At 37.1% G+C, this 17363-nt stretch overlaps 1 protein-coding gene across 3 annotated transcripts in view; it reads left to right on the top strand.

Moving 5' to 3' along the window:
- The window catches only part of OTUD4 (OTU deubiquitinase 4), a 48570-nt gene extending 31818 nt beyond the window's left edge, over positions 1–16752 (top strand). For all 3 annotated transcript variants that reach the window (XM_033215377.1, XM_033215378.1, XM_033215379.1), the window contains exons 14-21: positions 3386–3548; positions 5689–5812; positions 6123–6178; positions 6671–6751; positions 8083–8221; positions 8779–9039; positions 10402–10442; positions 11734–16752. In XM_033215377.1, coding sequence (XP_033071268.1) covers positions 3386–3548; positions 5689–5812; positions 6123–6178; positions 6671–6751; positions 8083–8221; positions 8779–9039; positions 10402–10442; positions 11734–12954 — 2086 coding nt within the window. In that variant the 3' untranslated portion in view covers positions 12955–16752. The remainder of the gene's footprint in view (positions 1–3385; positions 3549–5688; positions 5813–6122; positions 6179–6670; positions 6752–8082; positions 8222–8778; positions 9040–10401; positions 10443–11733) is intronic.
- Positions 16753–17363: the final 611 nt, after the last annotated feature.

Below are 17363 nucleotides of genomic sequence, written 5' to 3'. Positions count from 1 at the left end.
TCCCATCAAAGCACCTTCTCAATTGCCCGAATTGCTGTAGCATCAGCTTATGAGTTTGCTAACCCTCTGGTCTTTAGTTCCTTTATATCTGGCATTTGGATGTTACCTTTTTTGTGAATGCACTTAACATTTTGTCACTGAAGATATATAGGCTGGTGTGAAGGTCATGAGTTATCTCAGTTGATTGTTCACAGTCAGTTACAGATCAAACTCCTTGTTCTACTCTTTCACCTTTTCTCACTACTGTAGTTGGCTTGTCTTAAAAAGAAAGGAAATCAAAAAATATGTTTTATGTAGCATCTTCAAGACAGAATTGTAGTTCTTAAGCTGACATTTATCAATACTATAAGCTGACATTTATCAATACTATTTTAGTTTCTTGGTGCTGTTGTAGCAAAATACCATAAATTGGTCATCTTAAAACAACAGAAATTTATTGTTTCACACTTCTGGTTGCTAGAAGTCTGAAATCAAGTTGTTGCCAGGGCCATGGTCTCTCTGAAGGCTCTAGGGGAGAATCTGTTCCATGCTTGCCTCCTACTTCTGGAGTTAACTGCAGTCCTTGAGGTTCCTTGGCTTGTAAGTGCATCACTCCATTCTCTGCTTCCATCATCGCATGGTGTTCTCCCCATGTGTCTCTGTCTGTCTTTTCTCATAAGGACATTAGTCATACTGGGTTTAGGTCCTACCCTATTCAGTACGACCTCATCTTTACTTGATTACATCTGAGAAGACCCTATTTCTAAATAAGGTCATGTGCACAGGTACTAGAGATTAGGAACATGAACATACCTTTCTGAGAAGCACAGTTCAATCCATAACAAATACTAATGATTCTAATCCGTTACATTACCTCTCCCAAACAGGATTTATGCCACTAATCAACTAGTTTATGGCTGAAGTTTGTTGTTTGGACATTGACCAAACTCCAGTAGCCCCTGGTGGTAGCTTACTCAATGCACGAAGAGTATCTAAGATATTAACTTACTTTGAATGTTAACTTTGGAAACCTAGAAATAGAAAGTAATTATGGAAAGGTTATAGGCAGAAATTAATTGTTTAATAACATTCTCATTTTTTGATAGAAAAAGCAATATTATTTTTCCTTGAACACAAGGGTACTCTTTAGTGATTTAAAGATTTAAAAAGAAAATACAGATAGACTACAAAATGGCTAATTATTATGAGTTTATAATCCAGTGTGTTTCTGGTGTTTGATCGCTTGTGAATTGGTATAGTGCTCAGACAGATGTCTTGTACCAATAATACTTTTAATCGTTTTTTTTTTTTTTTTTTTTGTGAGACAGAGTTTCGCTCTTATTGCCCAGGCTTGAGTGCAGTGGCGCAATCTTGGCTCACTGCATCCTCTGTCTCCCGGGTTCAAGTGATTCCCATGCCTTAGCCTCCCGAGTAGCTGGGATTACAGGCGTGCACCACCACACCTGGCTGATTTTGTATTTTTATTAGAGACGCGGTTTCACCATGTTGGTCAGGCTGGTCTTGAACTCCTGACCTTAGGTGATCAGCCCGCCTCTGCCTGATTACAAAGTGCTGGGATTACAGGCATGAGCCATGGCACCCGGCCTCTAATCAACAGTATTTTTAATACTATGAAATAGAGAAGCATATCTTATTAGGATCCTTTTACATATGTTAGCTATATGTGTTACTTGGTATATAAAAATACTTGATGATGTGTGACAAGGCAGTGATAATACCACAAACGTGAAACTTTAGAGATTTTTTGACATTGTGACTAATTACATTAGAACCTAGTGGTATTTGCAGTTTGTTGTTAGGTTAGTATGCCTTCTCCATTGTGTGTGAGAGCGAATTTTACTAACGTATTAAAACAAATTTAAAAACTTTATTGAATATTTAAAGTAAGAACTTTAAAAAACCTAGTCAGATTTTAGAATTTTATAGCTAACAATCTAATTGATTTAAGCCCAGTACAGTTCATCTTCACTGTATTTCTGATTTGTAACACATCACTTTTGAATTTCTTCTAGTTATAGAGCAAAAGAGAACTGTAGTGCTGGATATGAGACCTTCATGGCCTCTTACTTTTTCCAGTTTTTCCTCATTGATAATTGTCTCTTCCTGTGGAGAAAACACAAAATATAACCAAAAACCAAGCAAGATTGCCATATATGCTTTCATTAATGTGGCTATCCAGGAAATACTGTGGCTATCCAGGAAATACTGTGGCTGAATATCTATCTTCAAGCTAGATGAAAATAGACCGTGGTAGCTTCTGTCTGAGGATGAGATGAAAACCATACAATAGTGGTCATTTTTTTGGGGTGATAGGAGGTGGTGACAAGGTAGTGCTAATTTGGCAGAGACTCCTGACAGTTGCTGAGTCCTCTTCAAAATTTTTTACCACTGGAATTTGGGAAGGATTAGTCTAAAATAGTGAGAATCCAGATTTTCTATCCCTCCCTTTTTTCATCAATACCATTGGGGTTGACATCTGTCCTATTGTAATTAGAGTGTGATTGTAAGTGGGACTGTGTAAGGACGTGAAATGGCTATTTATTTCAGCGGTAAAAAGAAAATCAGATGACATCATAGTGCTCTACTCTGTTGAGGAGGATAATATTTCTTTGTACTGTGACAAAGTATTTTTCTTACAGGTTTTAGATTTTCATGTTCCATTTTTGAAGAACTGTTAGACATGATAGAAATAGTATTCATACTGTCTTTAATAGTTATAAGCCATATAATACATTAGGGTTGGATTATAGGGTACTAAACTCTATTCATGAATTTCTTGTCATCCTTTTTTGACCAAAATTATGTTGAAACGACAGCAGTCTTATCTATGCAATTGGTATCCAGCCTGACATGTTTTAGTTTCTCTTTTTCAGCTCTCTATCTCCCTTGGTGGTGTCATAAACAAGTGGGAAGATGGTCCTTCTGTCTCATTGGACCTTTGGACCATTCCCCTTTAACTTAGAACAGAAAGTGAGAATGCTTTTGAGACCTAAACTAATAATTTTCCCTTTGAGAATAAATTCTTAATGAAAATATTGGAATATGGTATAACAAGTATATACAGTTCTCACATTTCTTCCTTGATGAAAAGAAAAAAACTTCACTAATTTTTGTATCATTTGGAAATTTTTTTTTTCTTTTCCCCTCTACCTCCCATTGTTAAGTTTGTCTTATTGACTCTCTGTAAGGTAGGCTAATGCTACAGGAGCTTCCATTTGCTGAACATTTATTAACTAGGCTGCCAAATGTTCTAAAATGTCAGTGTAGCTAAATTAGTAAAATGTTTGTATTGCAAAATAGATCGTTTTATTTTAGGTACTCAGTACAGTTTGTCTTTTTTTTTTTTTTTTTTTTTTTAATCTGACAAGAATGTTTTATTTGACAGAAAACCTGATCGTGAAAGAGTTGAGGATTTTGATCACACAAGTCGAGAATCTAACTATTTCGGCCTTTCCCCAGAAGAACGCAGAGAGAAGCAAGCTATAGAAGAATCCCGTTTACTCTATGAGATTCAGAACAGAGATGAACAGGCTTTCCCAGCCCTTTCGGTATGTATGAAAAGACAATTTAAAAGTTATTGTCTAGAAGTTTCTCTTAATACAGTTTTTAGATTAAGCCATAGTTCCCAAGGGTAAACTAATTTTTAAACTTTAAATACTTTAAAGATCACATTTTTTTCACATTTTTCACATTTTTCCTTTTCACATGTTTAGTAATCTCTCTAGACCTAGAGATATTACTATAAGGTTGATAGACTTGAGGCAAGTAAACTGGTTTGTTCACTTGTAGTTATTCAGCATTTTCTTTTGAACTAAAACGTGTTTAATTTGTTAGCAAAAGTACTGTGTAGTAGAGGTTCATGATTTAGTTAATCCATTACAAGATATGTGTGTAAAATCAGGAAGCCTTTTTGAGAGCTGTTTTTCAGGGTGTTTGCTGTTGGAGGTGGTAGCACATGTCATCCTGAGGCTTTGTCCTTTCTCCATGTGTCAGTCACTGGGCTGTGATGGATGCTTCTCTGATAAAAGAAGTGTTCTCTACCTTCAGGTTTCTTAATTCTTTTTGGGAAGTCAGAAGGGAAAACTGTTCTCATGTAGAATGAAGTATGTGCTCTCTGAGGTGGGTTTGTTGACAGCAAAGAGGAGGGCTACCTAATTCATTCTCATGTCTGGGAGCCTATGCCTGTGGTCTTTTACATCTTGGTAAGTAGTACCCAAATGACCTATGATCCAGAATGGTGGTTGGACACATTTTCTCTTTAGAGTAGATTAAATAAATAATGGACTGTTACAAGAGGTTACCCAGTATACCAGTATAAAACATTAAAGCCCCACACACTGAGGTCTGTCTGCTGGTCTCTCTGGACTTCCTTAGGAGACTTGAGGAGGAACTGTTGAAAACAGGTGATCTGGAATAGCAGTTTAATCTGGCACAGGCATTGGAGTTTAGGAATTATTGGAAGAAGTGCCCAAATCCATTTAGGAATAATTGAAGTGCCCAAATCCGTACATAAATAAGCATCGTTTATGTGCTGCGTACATTTATCTCTCATGTCATATGTGTTATATAAATAACAACTACAAATTGTTTAAGCTTGCATTCATACCTTTTTGCATTTTTTAGTTAGTAAATTGTAAAAGTACAACTACTGTAATGTGGGTACAGATTGTGAAATTTCTTTCTTGTTAAGAATGGGAGGCCGGGCGCGGTGGCTCAAGCCTGTAATCCCAGCACTTTGGGAGGCCGAGACGGGTGGATCACGAGGTCAGCAGATTGAGACCATCCTGGCTAACACGGTGAAACCCCGTCTCTACTAAAAAATACAGAAATCTAGCCGGGCGAGGTGGCGGGCGCCTGTAGTCCCAGCTACTTGCGAAGCTGAGGCAGGAGAATGGCTTAACCCCGGGAGGCGGAGCTTGCAGTGAGCTGAGATCTGGCCACTGCATTCCAGCCTGGGCGACAGAGCGAGACTCCGTCTCAAAAAAAAAAAAAAAAAGAATGGAGTCTTTCGTACTCATCATTTTTAGACTAAGGAGTTTAATACTGATTGCTTTTGTTAGTGGCTGAAATTTGTTTTCTAGAAAACTCCTGTTAGAGAAGACTGAGATCCTCCTCTTAGCTGTGTGGAACATTTATTTAGAATACTAAAACAGGAAACTAGAACCTTCAATGATAATTTAGCTTAAAAACCTGACTTGTTTCAGTCCCTGATCTCATGCAGAGTTTAAGTGATTTGCTGACAGTTAGTAAGCATTTCATTGATAAGAATCCTAGTGCAGTGTATTTGCTAATTTGCACTTAGGTTCTCCCCAACTCCCCACCAAAAAATATGGCACTACAATGACTTCTTTGGAAGGTTGGCACAGAAGATGTTGTTTTTGTAAAAGTTGTAGGGTAAAGGTTTGGTCAGGGTGGCTTCCTAGAAATAGGGATATGAAGATTAAGTCTGCTAATCTAGGCTGAAATCTGATTGCTTAATCCTTTCGACTTTGCGATAAGACTATTAATCTAGGATGTACGATTAATTATGGACCCTAGATTCTATCTTCTTTAGTTTCGGTTCAAAAATACAGGGCTGTGAATTTTGAGATTTTGAGAAGTATGAAGAATAAGATTAAATACAGGATTTGTTCGTATATTTGTGGGTAAATCTTTAACACAAAATGTTGGGTTTTGTTCATTTTAAAGAGCTCATCAGTCAGTCAGTCAGCTTCTCAGAGTAGCAACCCATGTGTCCAGAGAAAATCATCACATGTAAGTGATAGAAAAGGAAGCAGGCGGAGAATGGATACAGAAGAACGAAAAGACAAAGGTAAGTTAATCTCATCATTCGAAAGCAGATGTTAGAGATCTCTTTAGATGACTAGCTTAGTGCCATATATTTGGGAAGGAACACTTTTTAAGTTGTTAAGTAGTTTATCTAATGTCACATATTTTGAATGTTGTAGAGAAGCATTGACTCAAGCTAAAGCATGTTAAATGCTATTCTAAAAACTACATTTTCACTGGCTAAACATGGTTCAAATAATACTTTTGGCTTCTTCTATCTTCGTATTTTGTTGTTCTGTGTTCAGACATGACTGGTGGCTTATGCTGTCTTTTTTAATCTTGATCTGCTGCAGACTCTATTCATGGACATAATCAGTTGGATAAAAAGCCTGAACCAAGCACATTGGAGGTAAAAGTTTTAAACACTACTTGCATCTTTTCTTTTTCCTTAATACTGTGATAGTACAGCAGGAAGAAGTGGAAGAAGGTGAAAATCAAAATTTTATAGCTGTGTATTAGGAAAGTAGAAAAGCAGGGAAAAGATGATGGGGATTGAGAAGTCACTCACAAATTATGTCTTCAAGGTACATTAGGGTGCCCTGCCTGAATTGTTAGAAAGTAGCTTTTATTCTCTGTCCCTCTAGAGTGATATTTTTAAAGGAGAAGAGTATACTGTTTGAAGCCTTGCCCCCCGTGAAAACTGCCCAGTAGTTTGATATAATAAAGATGTTCAGGCAAAGTTAGCCTACTTGTTGAAGATAAGATATAATTGGAAAAAATACTCAGTGGTGAGAGGGTTCTGTCAGATACAGGTAGGGTGAATTATAAAAGGAAACCATCAATTATTCCAGAATGTGGGTCTCTGAAATACAAAACTTTGTTTTTTTTTTTGCTTCCAAAGAATATTACCGATGATAAATATGCAACAGTTTCGTCACCATCAAAGTCAAAGAAGTTAGAGTGCCCTTCTCCTGCAGAACAAGTAAGTATATTGTTGCATTTAATATTGAATGCTCTACTCTCTGGGTTTCTTTGCTCTGTATATAGGATCATTTAACAACAGAAGACATCAGTATGGGAAATGGAGAATTTTTTCTAGCATCACAATTTGGCTGTGGTTATGATTTTTAAATGTATTCTGATGTTAGTCTAGAATGTTCTTGATATTTATGGAATGTTATAGAAATAACCACCATTTTCTGGACATTGAGACCATTCTTTTGAATTGATTTTTAGTATATTTATATTTGTTACCGTTATAGTTGATACTTTGTATTACTTTGGTAGATTTGCTTGAAAATTAGATTTTTGGCCGGGCGCGGTGGCTCAAGCCTGTAATCCCAGCACTTTGGGAGGCCGAGACGGGCGGATCACAAGGTCAGGAGATCGAGACCATCCTGGCTAACATGGTGAAACCCCGTCTCTACTAAAAAAAATACAAAAAACTAGCCGGGCGAGGTGGCGGCTCCTGTAGTCCCAGCTACTCGGGAGGCTGAGGCAGGAGAATGGCGGGAACCCGGGAGGCGGAGCTTGCAGTGAGCTGAGATCCGGCCACTGCACTCCAGCCTGGGCGACAGAGCGAGACTCCGTCTCAAAAAAAAAAAAAAAAGAAAAGAAAAAGATTTTTGAAGGGAAACTATGAATTTCTGCTTTATTTCAAAATTTAAAAGACTTGTCTGCATCAGTTATTTCACAGATGGGAGGGAATGTACTGATTGAAAAGATTTGAAAAATCTGCATTAAAAAAATACCAATTTACAAATTTCATGATGAACCTGTGTTCTAGCAGACATTTTAGTTCTTGATCCTAATACAAGAGTAGAGAAAGTTAAATGTTAAATGCCAGGAAGCATATAGTTGTATGAGGAGTTTTTCTAAATAATCATGAATTTAAAGATTTCAATGATTTTGCTCACTTGCCTTTAAAGTATTGTGTTGTATTTAACTCTGCTAGTGGATAGGTGCAGTGACTCACGCCTGAAATTCCATCACTTTGGGATGCCGAGGCGGGTAGAGCCCAACTCTTGAGCCCAAGAGTTTTGAGACTAGCCTGGGCAACATGGTGAAACCCTGTCTGTATTAAAAAATACAGTCCTTGTTGGTAGGCAACCCTTGGTTAGGATCAAATTTGTTTGCATATTATCTTTAGCTTCTGTGTGTTTCTCTTACATTTCTAAGACTATAAAGGGCTATTTGTACTTCATTTGTATAAAAGGCAGGCAACTCAATATGTATCTGGTGGTTAGAATTAGTGTTAAAGTAGAATGACCTCTTGTCTTTTTCTGTCTTCCCCTATTCACCCCCTTCTTGAAGAAGCCAGCAGAACATGTGTCTTTGTCAAATCCAGCTCCCCTTCTAGTTTCTCCAGAGGTACATCTAACTCCTGCGGTGCCTTCTTTACCAGCCACTGTGCCAGCCTGGCCAAGTGAACCTACAACTTTTGGACCAACAGGTTAGAGAAGGGTTTAGAAAATCTAGCCAGCCAAAACACCTTTCTAGTCAGAGACTTCAAATTCTTGAGTGAAAGTTTGACCTCCGAGCAGGGTTAGGTATGTGGAGCCTCACAGAGCTTTCTGTGATACTCTGCTTTGCTCTGCTTCCAGTGTGGAAAGACCATGTTCATTTGGTGTTGTATTCATCTGACATATGCCCTCATAATCTCAGGAGCATGATGTTTGAGCTGGTTGCTTTGGTTGCTCAGCACTAATTAGCACCACAGTTTGATGCTTCCTTCGTGGGCCAGCTCTTTATGGCCCCGTAATGAATCCCTTGACCAGCCCCATGTCTTACACGTGCCTGCAAGAGCTACTGTTAGAAGACATTGATTCAAAGCTTGTGTCCTGGGCATATTTCCTTCTTTGTGTCCAGGAGGGCCCTTGGTTGATATTAAAAGGTACTACTTTAGATTGGCTATATCAGTTATATAGCATTCTTTATAGGTTAATGTAAGCATATTTGTAAAGATTTTCATCTTTTGTCATTTTTGATTCCTTTTCTTCTTGTTTGTAGGTGTCCCTGCTCCAATTCCCGTTTTGTCAGTGACACAGACTTTGACCACTGGACCTGATTCTGCTGTATCCCAAGCTCATTTAACACCCTCTCCAGTTCCTGTGTCAATACAGGCAGTTAACCAGCCCTTGATGCCTTTGCCTCAGACATTGAGCCTTTATCAAGACCCACTCTATCCTGGGTTTCCTTGTAATGAAAAGGGAGATCGAGCCATTGTACCACCTTATTCACTGTGTCACACTGGGGAGGACCTACCTAAAGGTGAGCTCCTTCTCCAAGTTCAAATTGACTTTATAATGTCCAAACAAGCTTAGTAAGAAATGAAAAGATGTAAGTAGAGGTCAGAGGTCTGGTTTCTTAGTAAGCTCAAGGATGGGAAGGACAGCAGAGGTTTAGCTGTTAGTCATTCATTCTTGTTGCAGCTTGATTTATTAGAAAAATGTATTAGAATTTTTTTCTTTTTGAGACGGAGTCTCTGTCTGTCGCCCAAGCTAGAGTGCAGTGGTGTGATCTCGGCTCATTGCAACCTCTGCCTCCTGGATTCAAGCGATTCTCCCATTTCAGCCTCCTGAGTAGCTGGGACTACAGGCACCTGCCACCATGCCTGGCTACGTTTTTTGTATTTTTTAGTAGAGACAGGGTTTCACCATGTTAGCCAGGATGGTCTCCATCTCCTGACCTTGTGATCCGCCTGCCTCGGACTCTCAAAGTGCTGGGATTACAGGCGTGAGCCACCGCACCTGGCCCAGAAAAAAATTATTTTAATGTTTCTGGCATACTTGTTAATGCTAATATGCTTAGTAATGATACCTCCTTCTGTGTTTTTTACATAAACGGACTTGAAACCATTCTGAATTAAGATCATAATAATTTCACTAATTAGATACCTAAACATGGGTCTGCATTTCAGAACTAACACATGCATCCATGAAAAAGTTACAGAGAAAAGCAAATATAGTATGTAGTGGCTGTTAAAGTACTATATTTAATGTCTTATTTTTGTTTAAAAATTCTTTTAAAATTTACTTTCCCCCTTTATTTTTAAGGAATTTGCCCCTCCCTCATTTTTAGTTTGCAAAATTTTATATCTGTAAATCTGAGTAATGCAATGACTACTATATGCTGTTTACCTGGATTTATGTGAATGTTTTTGTTTTATTAGTCAGTAGTTTGATGTTTGTGTCTATGGGTAACTGGCTCATGGTAAATGAATACTTGGAATAATATTATCCTAATGATGCTACTAATAAGTTAGGTTTTATGTTGATTTTACCATTCTCAACATTTTCATTTCCTAATTTTTAAACCCCCAGAAAAGTTGAGAAAGAAAGCACCTGAATGTCCTTTACCCAGATTCAGTTTTAGTAAGATAAAAATTTCAATCTAAGCCATTTTGGGATTTACATGCTAAGAGACAAAGCATATTGAATCTGGAATTAACCTTTGGTAACAGCCTGTTTTTATGTTATGTTATGTTACGGTTTTTATCTATGGTTTGTATCACAGGCTAGAGAAAACAACTATAGTAGGTAAAATTGTCTTTAGAACTATATATTTAATGAGGATGATAAATAAAAGCTCTGCAGATAACATAATTTTAACAAATGATTACTTTATTTTTAGATAAGAATATTCTTCGATTCTTCTTCAATCTTGGTGTGAAGGTATTTACATTTTATCATGTTAAAGTCAGTTTATTCATTAATACTCTTTTAAATTATTACTAGTGTTAACTCTTATCCTGTCAGTCAGTAACCTAAAATTTGCTAAATCTCATTATTTTAAAAACCAGCATTTTCAGTACTATATCGTTTGTTTTTAGTGCTAGTAGAGGCTCCAGTTTTACTTGCTTTTTCTCTTGACTGGGGTGGCTTAACCTGTGAGTATATTCAAGACATAGCTTCATCTTTGGGCAGCCTAATGGAAATGCCCTCACTTGGGAATTAATTAGATGCAAATCTAGGCTTAAAGTTCTGCTCCATAGCTGAATTTCCCTGGGCAAGCCATGTAGTGTATCTGGGCCTAACTTTTTCATTTATGAAATGGGGGTAATATTCTTCACCTGCCTCCATTATTGAAAAGATCAAAGGAAATAACGTGTACATCCTCCTATGTAAGATAGTGTGGTTGTTGACTAGAAGAGCAGAGGTATCCTTTGGGAAATGGTCAGTCTAGAAATAGCTTTTCTTAGGTTAGAGAACTCTGTCCTTGTTAAAGTTAGGTTTTCTCCTGTCCTACATTAGTTTCTGTGGGTTTTAGACAGTCAAACTATGAAATAAAGTGCCCTACCTTAGCCTGCTGACCACTTTCATAAAATGAAACTTGATTATTTTACCATCTGCTGCATTAATTGGTTAATTTTATATTTAATGTTGATTTTAATTGGTTAGCCAATTAGCTAACCAGTTATACTTTCTTCATATTTTGGTTTTTAGCTGAAATCTTGCAGAGGATTTGGAATATTTAATTTTCAACATTATCCCTCCCTGATTAGAGGTCTAACTTAATCCTTACATTTGGAGTACTCTTGGGGGCTCCTAGAATTGTGGAGTCCTAACATTGGAGATCATCTACTCTCATACTGGCATTTTCCCAGTAAAACAAATTCAGATGTTAACTGGCCTGCATGGGGTGGCACAATGAGTTAGTGGTAGAGCCAGAATGTGAATGCAGGTCTAGCTAAACAGTCAGTGATGGAAATACTATCTCCTATCAACTTATGAGGACTTCAGATTGGTTTTAGGACAGGAGCAAGCAATGGAGTCTTAAAGCAGTGAATTTTGTAATTCATTTTCATGTTGGTTATTACAGTGATTTAGTATTTGGACTATAGATTATGTGGTCTTTGTAGGCATGAGAAACTTACCTTGAGCCTAGTACTTGTAGATTGATATGCACCCAAACCTCTCTTTTTTTTCCTCTTTTGTTTATTTAACTGTTTTGTGTCTCTTTTAGGCATACAGTTGTCCTATGTGGGCCCCACATTCTTACCTGTACCCGCTGCACCAGGCCTATCTGGCAGCCTGCAGGATGTACCCAAAGGTCCCTGTCCCTGTTTATCCTCATAATCCCTGGTTCCAAGAGGCTCCTGCTGCTCAAAATGAAAGTGACTGTACCTGTACTGATGCCCACTTTCCTATGCAGACTGAGGCCAGTGTTAATGGTCAAATGCCACAGCCAGAGATTGGACCACCGACATTTTCTTCACCTCTGGTTATCCCTCCATCTCAGGTGTCCGAAAGTCATGGACAATTGTCTTACCAGGCTGATCTTGAATCTGAGACCCCTGGGCAGCTTCTGCATGCTGATTATGAAGAGTCACTAAGTGGCAAGAATATGTTCCCCCAACCATCTTTTGGACCCAATCCATTCTTAGGCCCAGTTCCTATTGCATCTCCTTTCTTTCCTCATGTTTGGTATGGGTACCCTTTTCAGGGATTCATAGAAAATCCAGTAATGAGGCAGAATATTGTCCTGCCCTCTGATGAGAAAGGAGAATTGGATCTGTCTCTGGAAAATCTGGATCTGTCTAAAGATTGTGGTTCAGTTTCAACAGTAGATGAGTTTCCAGAAGCTGGGAGTGAACATGTACATTCTGTCCCTGAAGCAAGTGTGAGCAATAAGCCGGAAGAAGGCCGGACAGAGCAATCATCCCAGACACGAAAGGCAGATATGGCATTGTCTTCCATCCCTCCTGTAGCAGAGGGAAAGGCTCATCCTCCCACTCAGATTCTAAACAGAGAGAGAGAAACTGTGCCTGTTGAACTTGAACCTAAAAGGACCATTCAAAGTCCGAAAGAAAAAACAGAAAAAGTAAAAGATCCTAAGACTACTGCTGATGTAGTCAGCCCTGGGGCCAACTCTGTGGATAGCAGAGTGCAAAGACCAAAAGAAGAGAGTTCAGAAGATGAAAACGAAGTGTCTAATATTTTGAGAAGTGGTAGATCTAAGCAGTTCTATAATCAAACTTATGGAAGCAGGAAGTACAAAAGTGATTGGGGCTATTCTGGTAGGGGTGGATATCAACATGTGAGAGGTGAGGAGTCCTGGAAAGGACAGCCAAGCAGAAGTCGGGATGAAGGTTATCAGTACCATCGAAATGTCAGAGGACGACCATTTAGGGGAGATAGGAGGAGATCAGGGATGGGAGATGGCCATAGGGGACAGCACACTTGATGGTTGTTGCTGAAGTATTTTCTAACAGAAACTCTTAGGTGGAATGTTTCTGAAGGCTTTAAAAAAATACAATAAAGTAAAACCCCAATTGGAACTCTTTCCCCTCCCCAGCCCCCTTACCTTCACTCCCATACTGGACAAGACATTTTGGACATGACTTCAAGGGGACAAGTTAATTCCTGGCATTGCCAGTTCTCTTCATTCAGAATCTGTTTGATTTATTTATCAAGTGACTGTCCCCGTAAAAAGTAGAAGATAAGTTTGTTAAAGTATTTTTTATAAACAGCTTAATATAAAACATTATAGATTTAGTGTTTGGCTTTTTCCTTATAAGTTTATAAGTTTGATTTCAAATGTTGGAAATGTGTGCTTTATAGTGTTTACTAAAGTGACAAGAAAATATACCATTTGACACACTATAGATTCCAAACATAACGTTGCACCAAATAGAAATGTATATTTTATTATGCAATGCCTTAGTCATAAACTGGGCTCAAACAATTCTCAGCCTAAAACACTGTTGTCTTTTAAAATGCTTCCAACCCAAAGGCCTTTCATCTCAATATCTGTCAAACTTGAATAATGTCTTCTCTTTAATATTCACATAAGGCAGCCTATTAACTGTGTCTTAGCAATGTTGTATATAGTTCTTTTAATATTCATAAGGTATATTTTTGAATTTTGGTATTTGTTGAGATTGCATAGAAGAATAGTAGGAAATCCAATGAAATGGCTGTTTCCACCAAGAATTCTTAGCACTGGTGTAAATATCATGGTGCCTACTCGAAAGAAATGTAGATGCTATGCATTTTGAAAATAATCTGCATCAGTTAGAACTGCAGAAGTTTTTTTAATGCCACTTTAACACTAATGCACTGACAGATTCTAAATATTTTGTGAGAAGAAATGTTAAAAATTTTTAGCTTGACAGGTTTCTAGAGTTACTGTTTTTTTTGTTTTTGGTTTTTGTTTTTTCCCCCTTGCACCATTGGTTGTGTATCACTTTCACTTTACACTTGCATGTTCTACTTGTCAGGGCTGGAACTATTGTATAGAAGATAATATGATTGTGACTTTCTAGTTCTTTTCTAGAGGATGCTGCTAGAAAACGGTTTTGCTTTGCATTTTATAGCTTGTTACCCTTAGGTAGGTAACAAATTCCATCCTGCTTTCTTCCAGTCTTTGCAGTATTCACTAGAGGTTCCCTTTGCATGTTGCACTCTTCTCATTTGGAGATTGGACTCTCTGAATTAACACAGTATTCATTCATCTGTGTTATTTGTAAAAATAACTGTAGCTTGTATTTCTTATTTGTACATACCAATGTGAAAATCCACTTCTATTATGTTGAGATTATCTTCTGATCAGGAAGTTTGAGTGCTATGCAAATAACACAGTAGTAATTTCTCTTTGCATGCCATGTGTAATATACCTAGCCAAAACCAGATGCGGTGACTTTCTTTTTTTGTAAAGCAAATTACTTAAGAAAATACAATTCACTTGAATTTGACAAACTGAAACAGATGAGTTTTCTGGGTTCTCTGATAACCTATGGGAATGTTTGGATGCCAGCTGGGCTCAGTGAATCGCCACTGTACTGTAATAATGGTTATTTACCTCTGTGCTGTTTTAATTACCTAACGTCTGTGTAACTGCTGATTTGAGTAGTGATTAGCATTTAGATAATGTAACAGGATCTTAGCACTTTGAAAGATAACATTTTATTATGATGGTGCTAGGTAAAAAATTGTAAAGACTGGGATGGTTGTGTGGAAAAAATTTTTTGAGAGAACCAATTGAAAGGAATTTGTTGTCACCTTCTAAACTAGAATAGTTGTTGAAGGTACCGCTTAAGCCATTTTTTTCTTAACATCAGTGGCTCAGTTAAGGAAAGAGAAGATAGAGGGTCCGCTACTTTCAGCTCATGCTTTTTTATGTAGGACTAGCTTACCTGATTTTAATGAAAATCACATATTGACATAAACACCAGATTTGAAAGTTCAATGTGTTTGATCTCAGGAGTCCAAAATAAGTTGTTGCTTCTAGTGTCCTGCATTTTATTGACTGGGGTTTGATCTCAGCTTCTGAAAATGTTTAAAAATTGGAAATACTATTCATGTCTTCATTGTTACTTTGTCTTACCTCAATTGAGTAACAGAATATAGTTCCTGAAGGAAACACTGATTTGCTTTCTGTTTCTCATATCTCACCTCTTGGATATGATGGAAAAAGTGCTTGAAAGAGAATTTTAGCAGATGGTACTTTTCTCAGTGACCTCTGGAATAAAAGAACTGACTTTTGATAGTTTTAAAATTAATCTTTGCATGAAGGTTGGTTTTCTTTTTTTCCTTTAAGTTTGTTTTTAAATGTGTTAATTAGTCCAGGGGATTTTGCCTTATGCTGAGGTCAAACTAAGGCTAAGCAAGCTTTTGTCCTTCATTTTATCTGTTTGTCATACTGTATGTTGACATATTTCTTTATAAGAGAATAGAGGCAAAAGTATAGAACTGAGGATCATTTGTATTTTTGAGTTGGAAAATTATGAAACTTCACCATATTATGATCACACATATTTTGAAGAACAGACTGACCAAAGCTCACCTGTTTTTTGTGTTAGGTGCTTTGGCTGAACTTGATTCCAGCCCCCTTTTCCTTTTGGTGTTGTGTATGTCTCTTCAAGTTCATTTGCTCTCAAATCTTCAACTCTTGCCCCATGTCCTCCTTGGCAGCAGGATGCTGGCATCTGTGTAGTCCTCATACTGTTTACTGATAACCCACAAATTCATTTTCATGGCAGACCTAAGCTCAGACCCTGCCTTGACCTGGCAAGAGTAGGTTTTCCCAGACCACAATGCCGATATATCTTATTTAATGCAGACTGTATTCTTGCAGTGTGTTGTTTTCTTTGTGACTCAAAGTTGAATTAAAATGCCTGTGAACTGCAAACTTGCTTATGATTGACTTGGTGCAATAAAGTTCCTTTCTAACCATTTCTGGTTTAGAAAACATTCAGCCATCCTAGAAACTAGCAATATTTATTTTTGCCTCTTTTATTTTACCTTCATTTTAAGATGAGGTAATGTTTTGTCTTTTACTTAAGGGTACTCAGCAAGGTCCACTCTAGTGTAGCTGAAGAGAATGCATATTTGGCTACACTATTTCTGTTTACTGTATTTTGCTCCCTACTCTATGTCTAAATGCTATTGTTTTTGTTTAAAATCCTAATAATGTCTCATTTTCCAATATGTTATTTTCAAATAACTAAGGTTTTGCTACTAGTGTCAGCCATTTACTCTCCCACTAATTGGGATTATTTTTTAAAAGAGGTCTTTCTCCCTGAAATAGAAGTTTTAGAAAATCTTAGAAGAGGGGTGGGTGCATGTCTTAATGCTGGGAAGCGGCAACTTTGGGGTTGAACTTACTTGAATGGATTAAAAATTGCATTGTGTTACAGAGCTAGAAAATTTTATGTATGAAAAACGATAATAGCCTTACACTGAGTACAAATAATACTTTAAGAGCATGTGAAGATGTGATCATTTGTGATGTTACTTGTAAAAAAAAGTATATATACATATCTTTTGAAGTGTTAAAAGGAAACTAGTACTTTATATTCTTTATCATATCACTTTTTGTAAGTGTTGAATATATTCCTGTTTATTTTTCTATGTTCTGTTTTGTAGCCTTAAGAAGTGTTTCAAACATATCTGAATGTATAAAATAAGAGTAAATGCCCTACATGGTGTGATGCTGCATTATATATAAAACTGTGTGCATATATTAAATTTTGTCTCTTGATTCTGCTTGTGATTCTTTGGTTCCAGGGTTAACCAGGTGTAATATAGCATGTAAATCTTAAGAATTTTTGTAAACTCCTTAAAATAAATGATTTCCATGACATTTTTCCAGCTAGAAATCTACATGCAACTAAAAGCCATGTAGAATTTATAATCTATAGGTACTGTAATTTCCCCTACTATATATAATGAAACGGAGGCCAAGTTACTTGCTTAGGGTTATGCAACTAATAAGTGGTAGGACTTGTATTTGAGTCTAGTTTTAAGTGATTTTATAGCTAGTGCTACCATTTTTTTCTGCAATGACTAAATGGGAATGTGCAGAATATCTAAGAATATGGATTAAATTGTTTTTTAATGGTTTTTACATTTAGCATTCAGTGATATTTATGTTGGCTAAAGGTGAAGCAAATTGAATGTTTTGAAAACAGTATACTTACTTTGTATAAAGTATACTTTATACTCTGAAAACTCAATTTCTTAAAGCTTGTTTTTCTTTATAAAAGTTACCACAGAATATTATCAAGTCAATACTTGCTTACATACAACATGAACTTTGTTAATCTGGCTTCCTCAGAAGGCCGAACCTGAAACAAGAGCCTCTTTCAGTTC

The sequence above is a fragment of the Trachypithecus francoisi genome, unplaced genomic scaffold (genome assembly GCF_009764315.1).
Source record: "Trachypithecus francoisi isolate TF-2019V2 unplaced genomic scaffold, Tfra_2.0 Lachesis_group1, whole genome shotgun sequence".
NCBI lineage: Eukaryota > Metazoa > Chordata > Mammalia > Primates > Cercopithecidae > Trachypithecus > Trachypithecus francoisi.
This window is presented reverse-complemented; position numbering and strand designations above follow the sequence as displayed.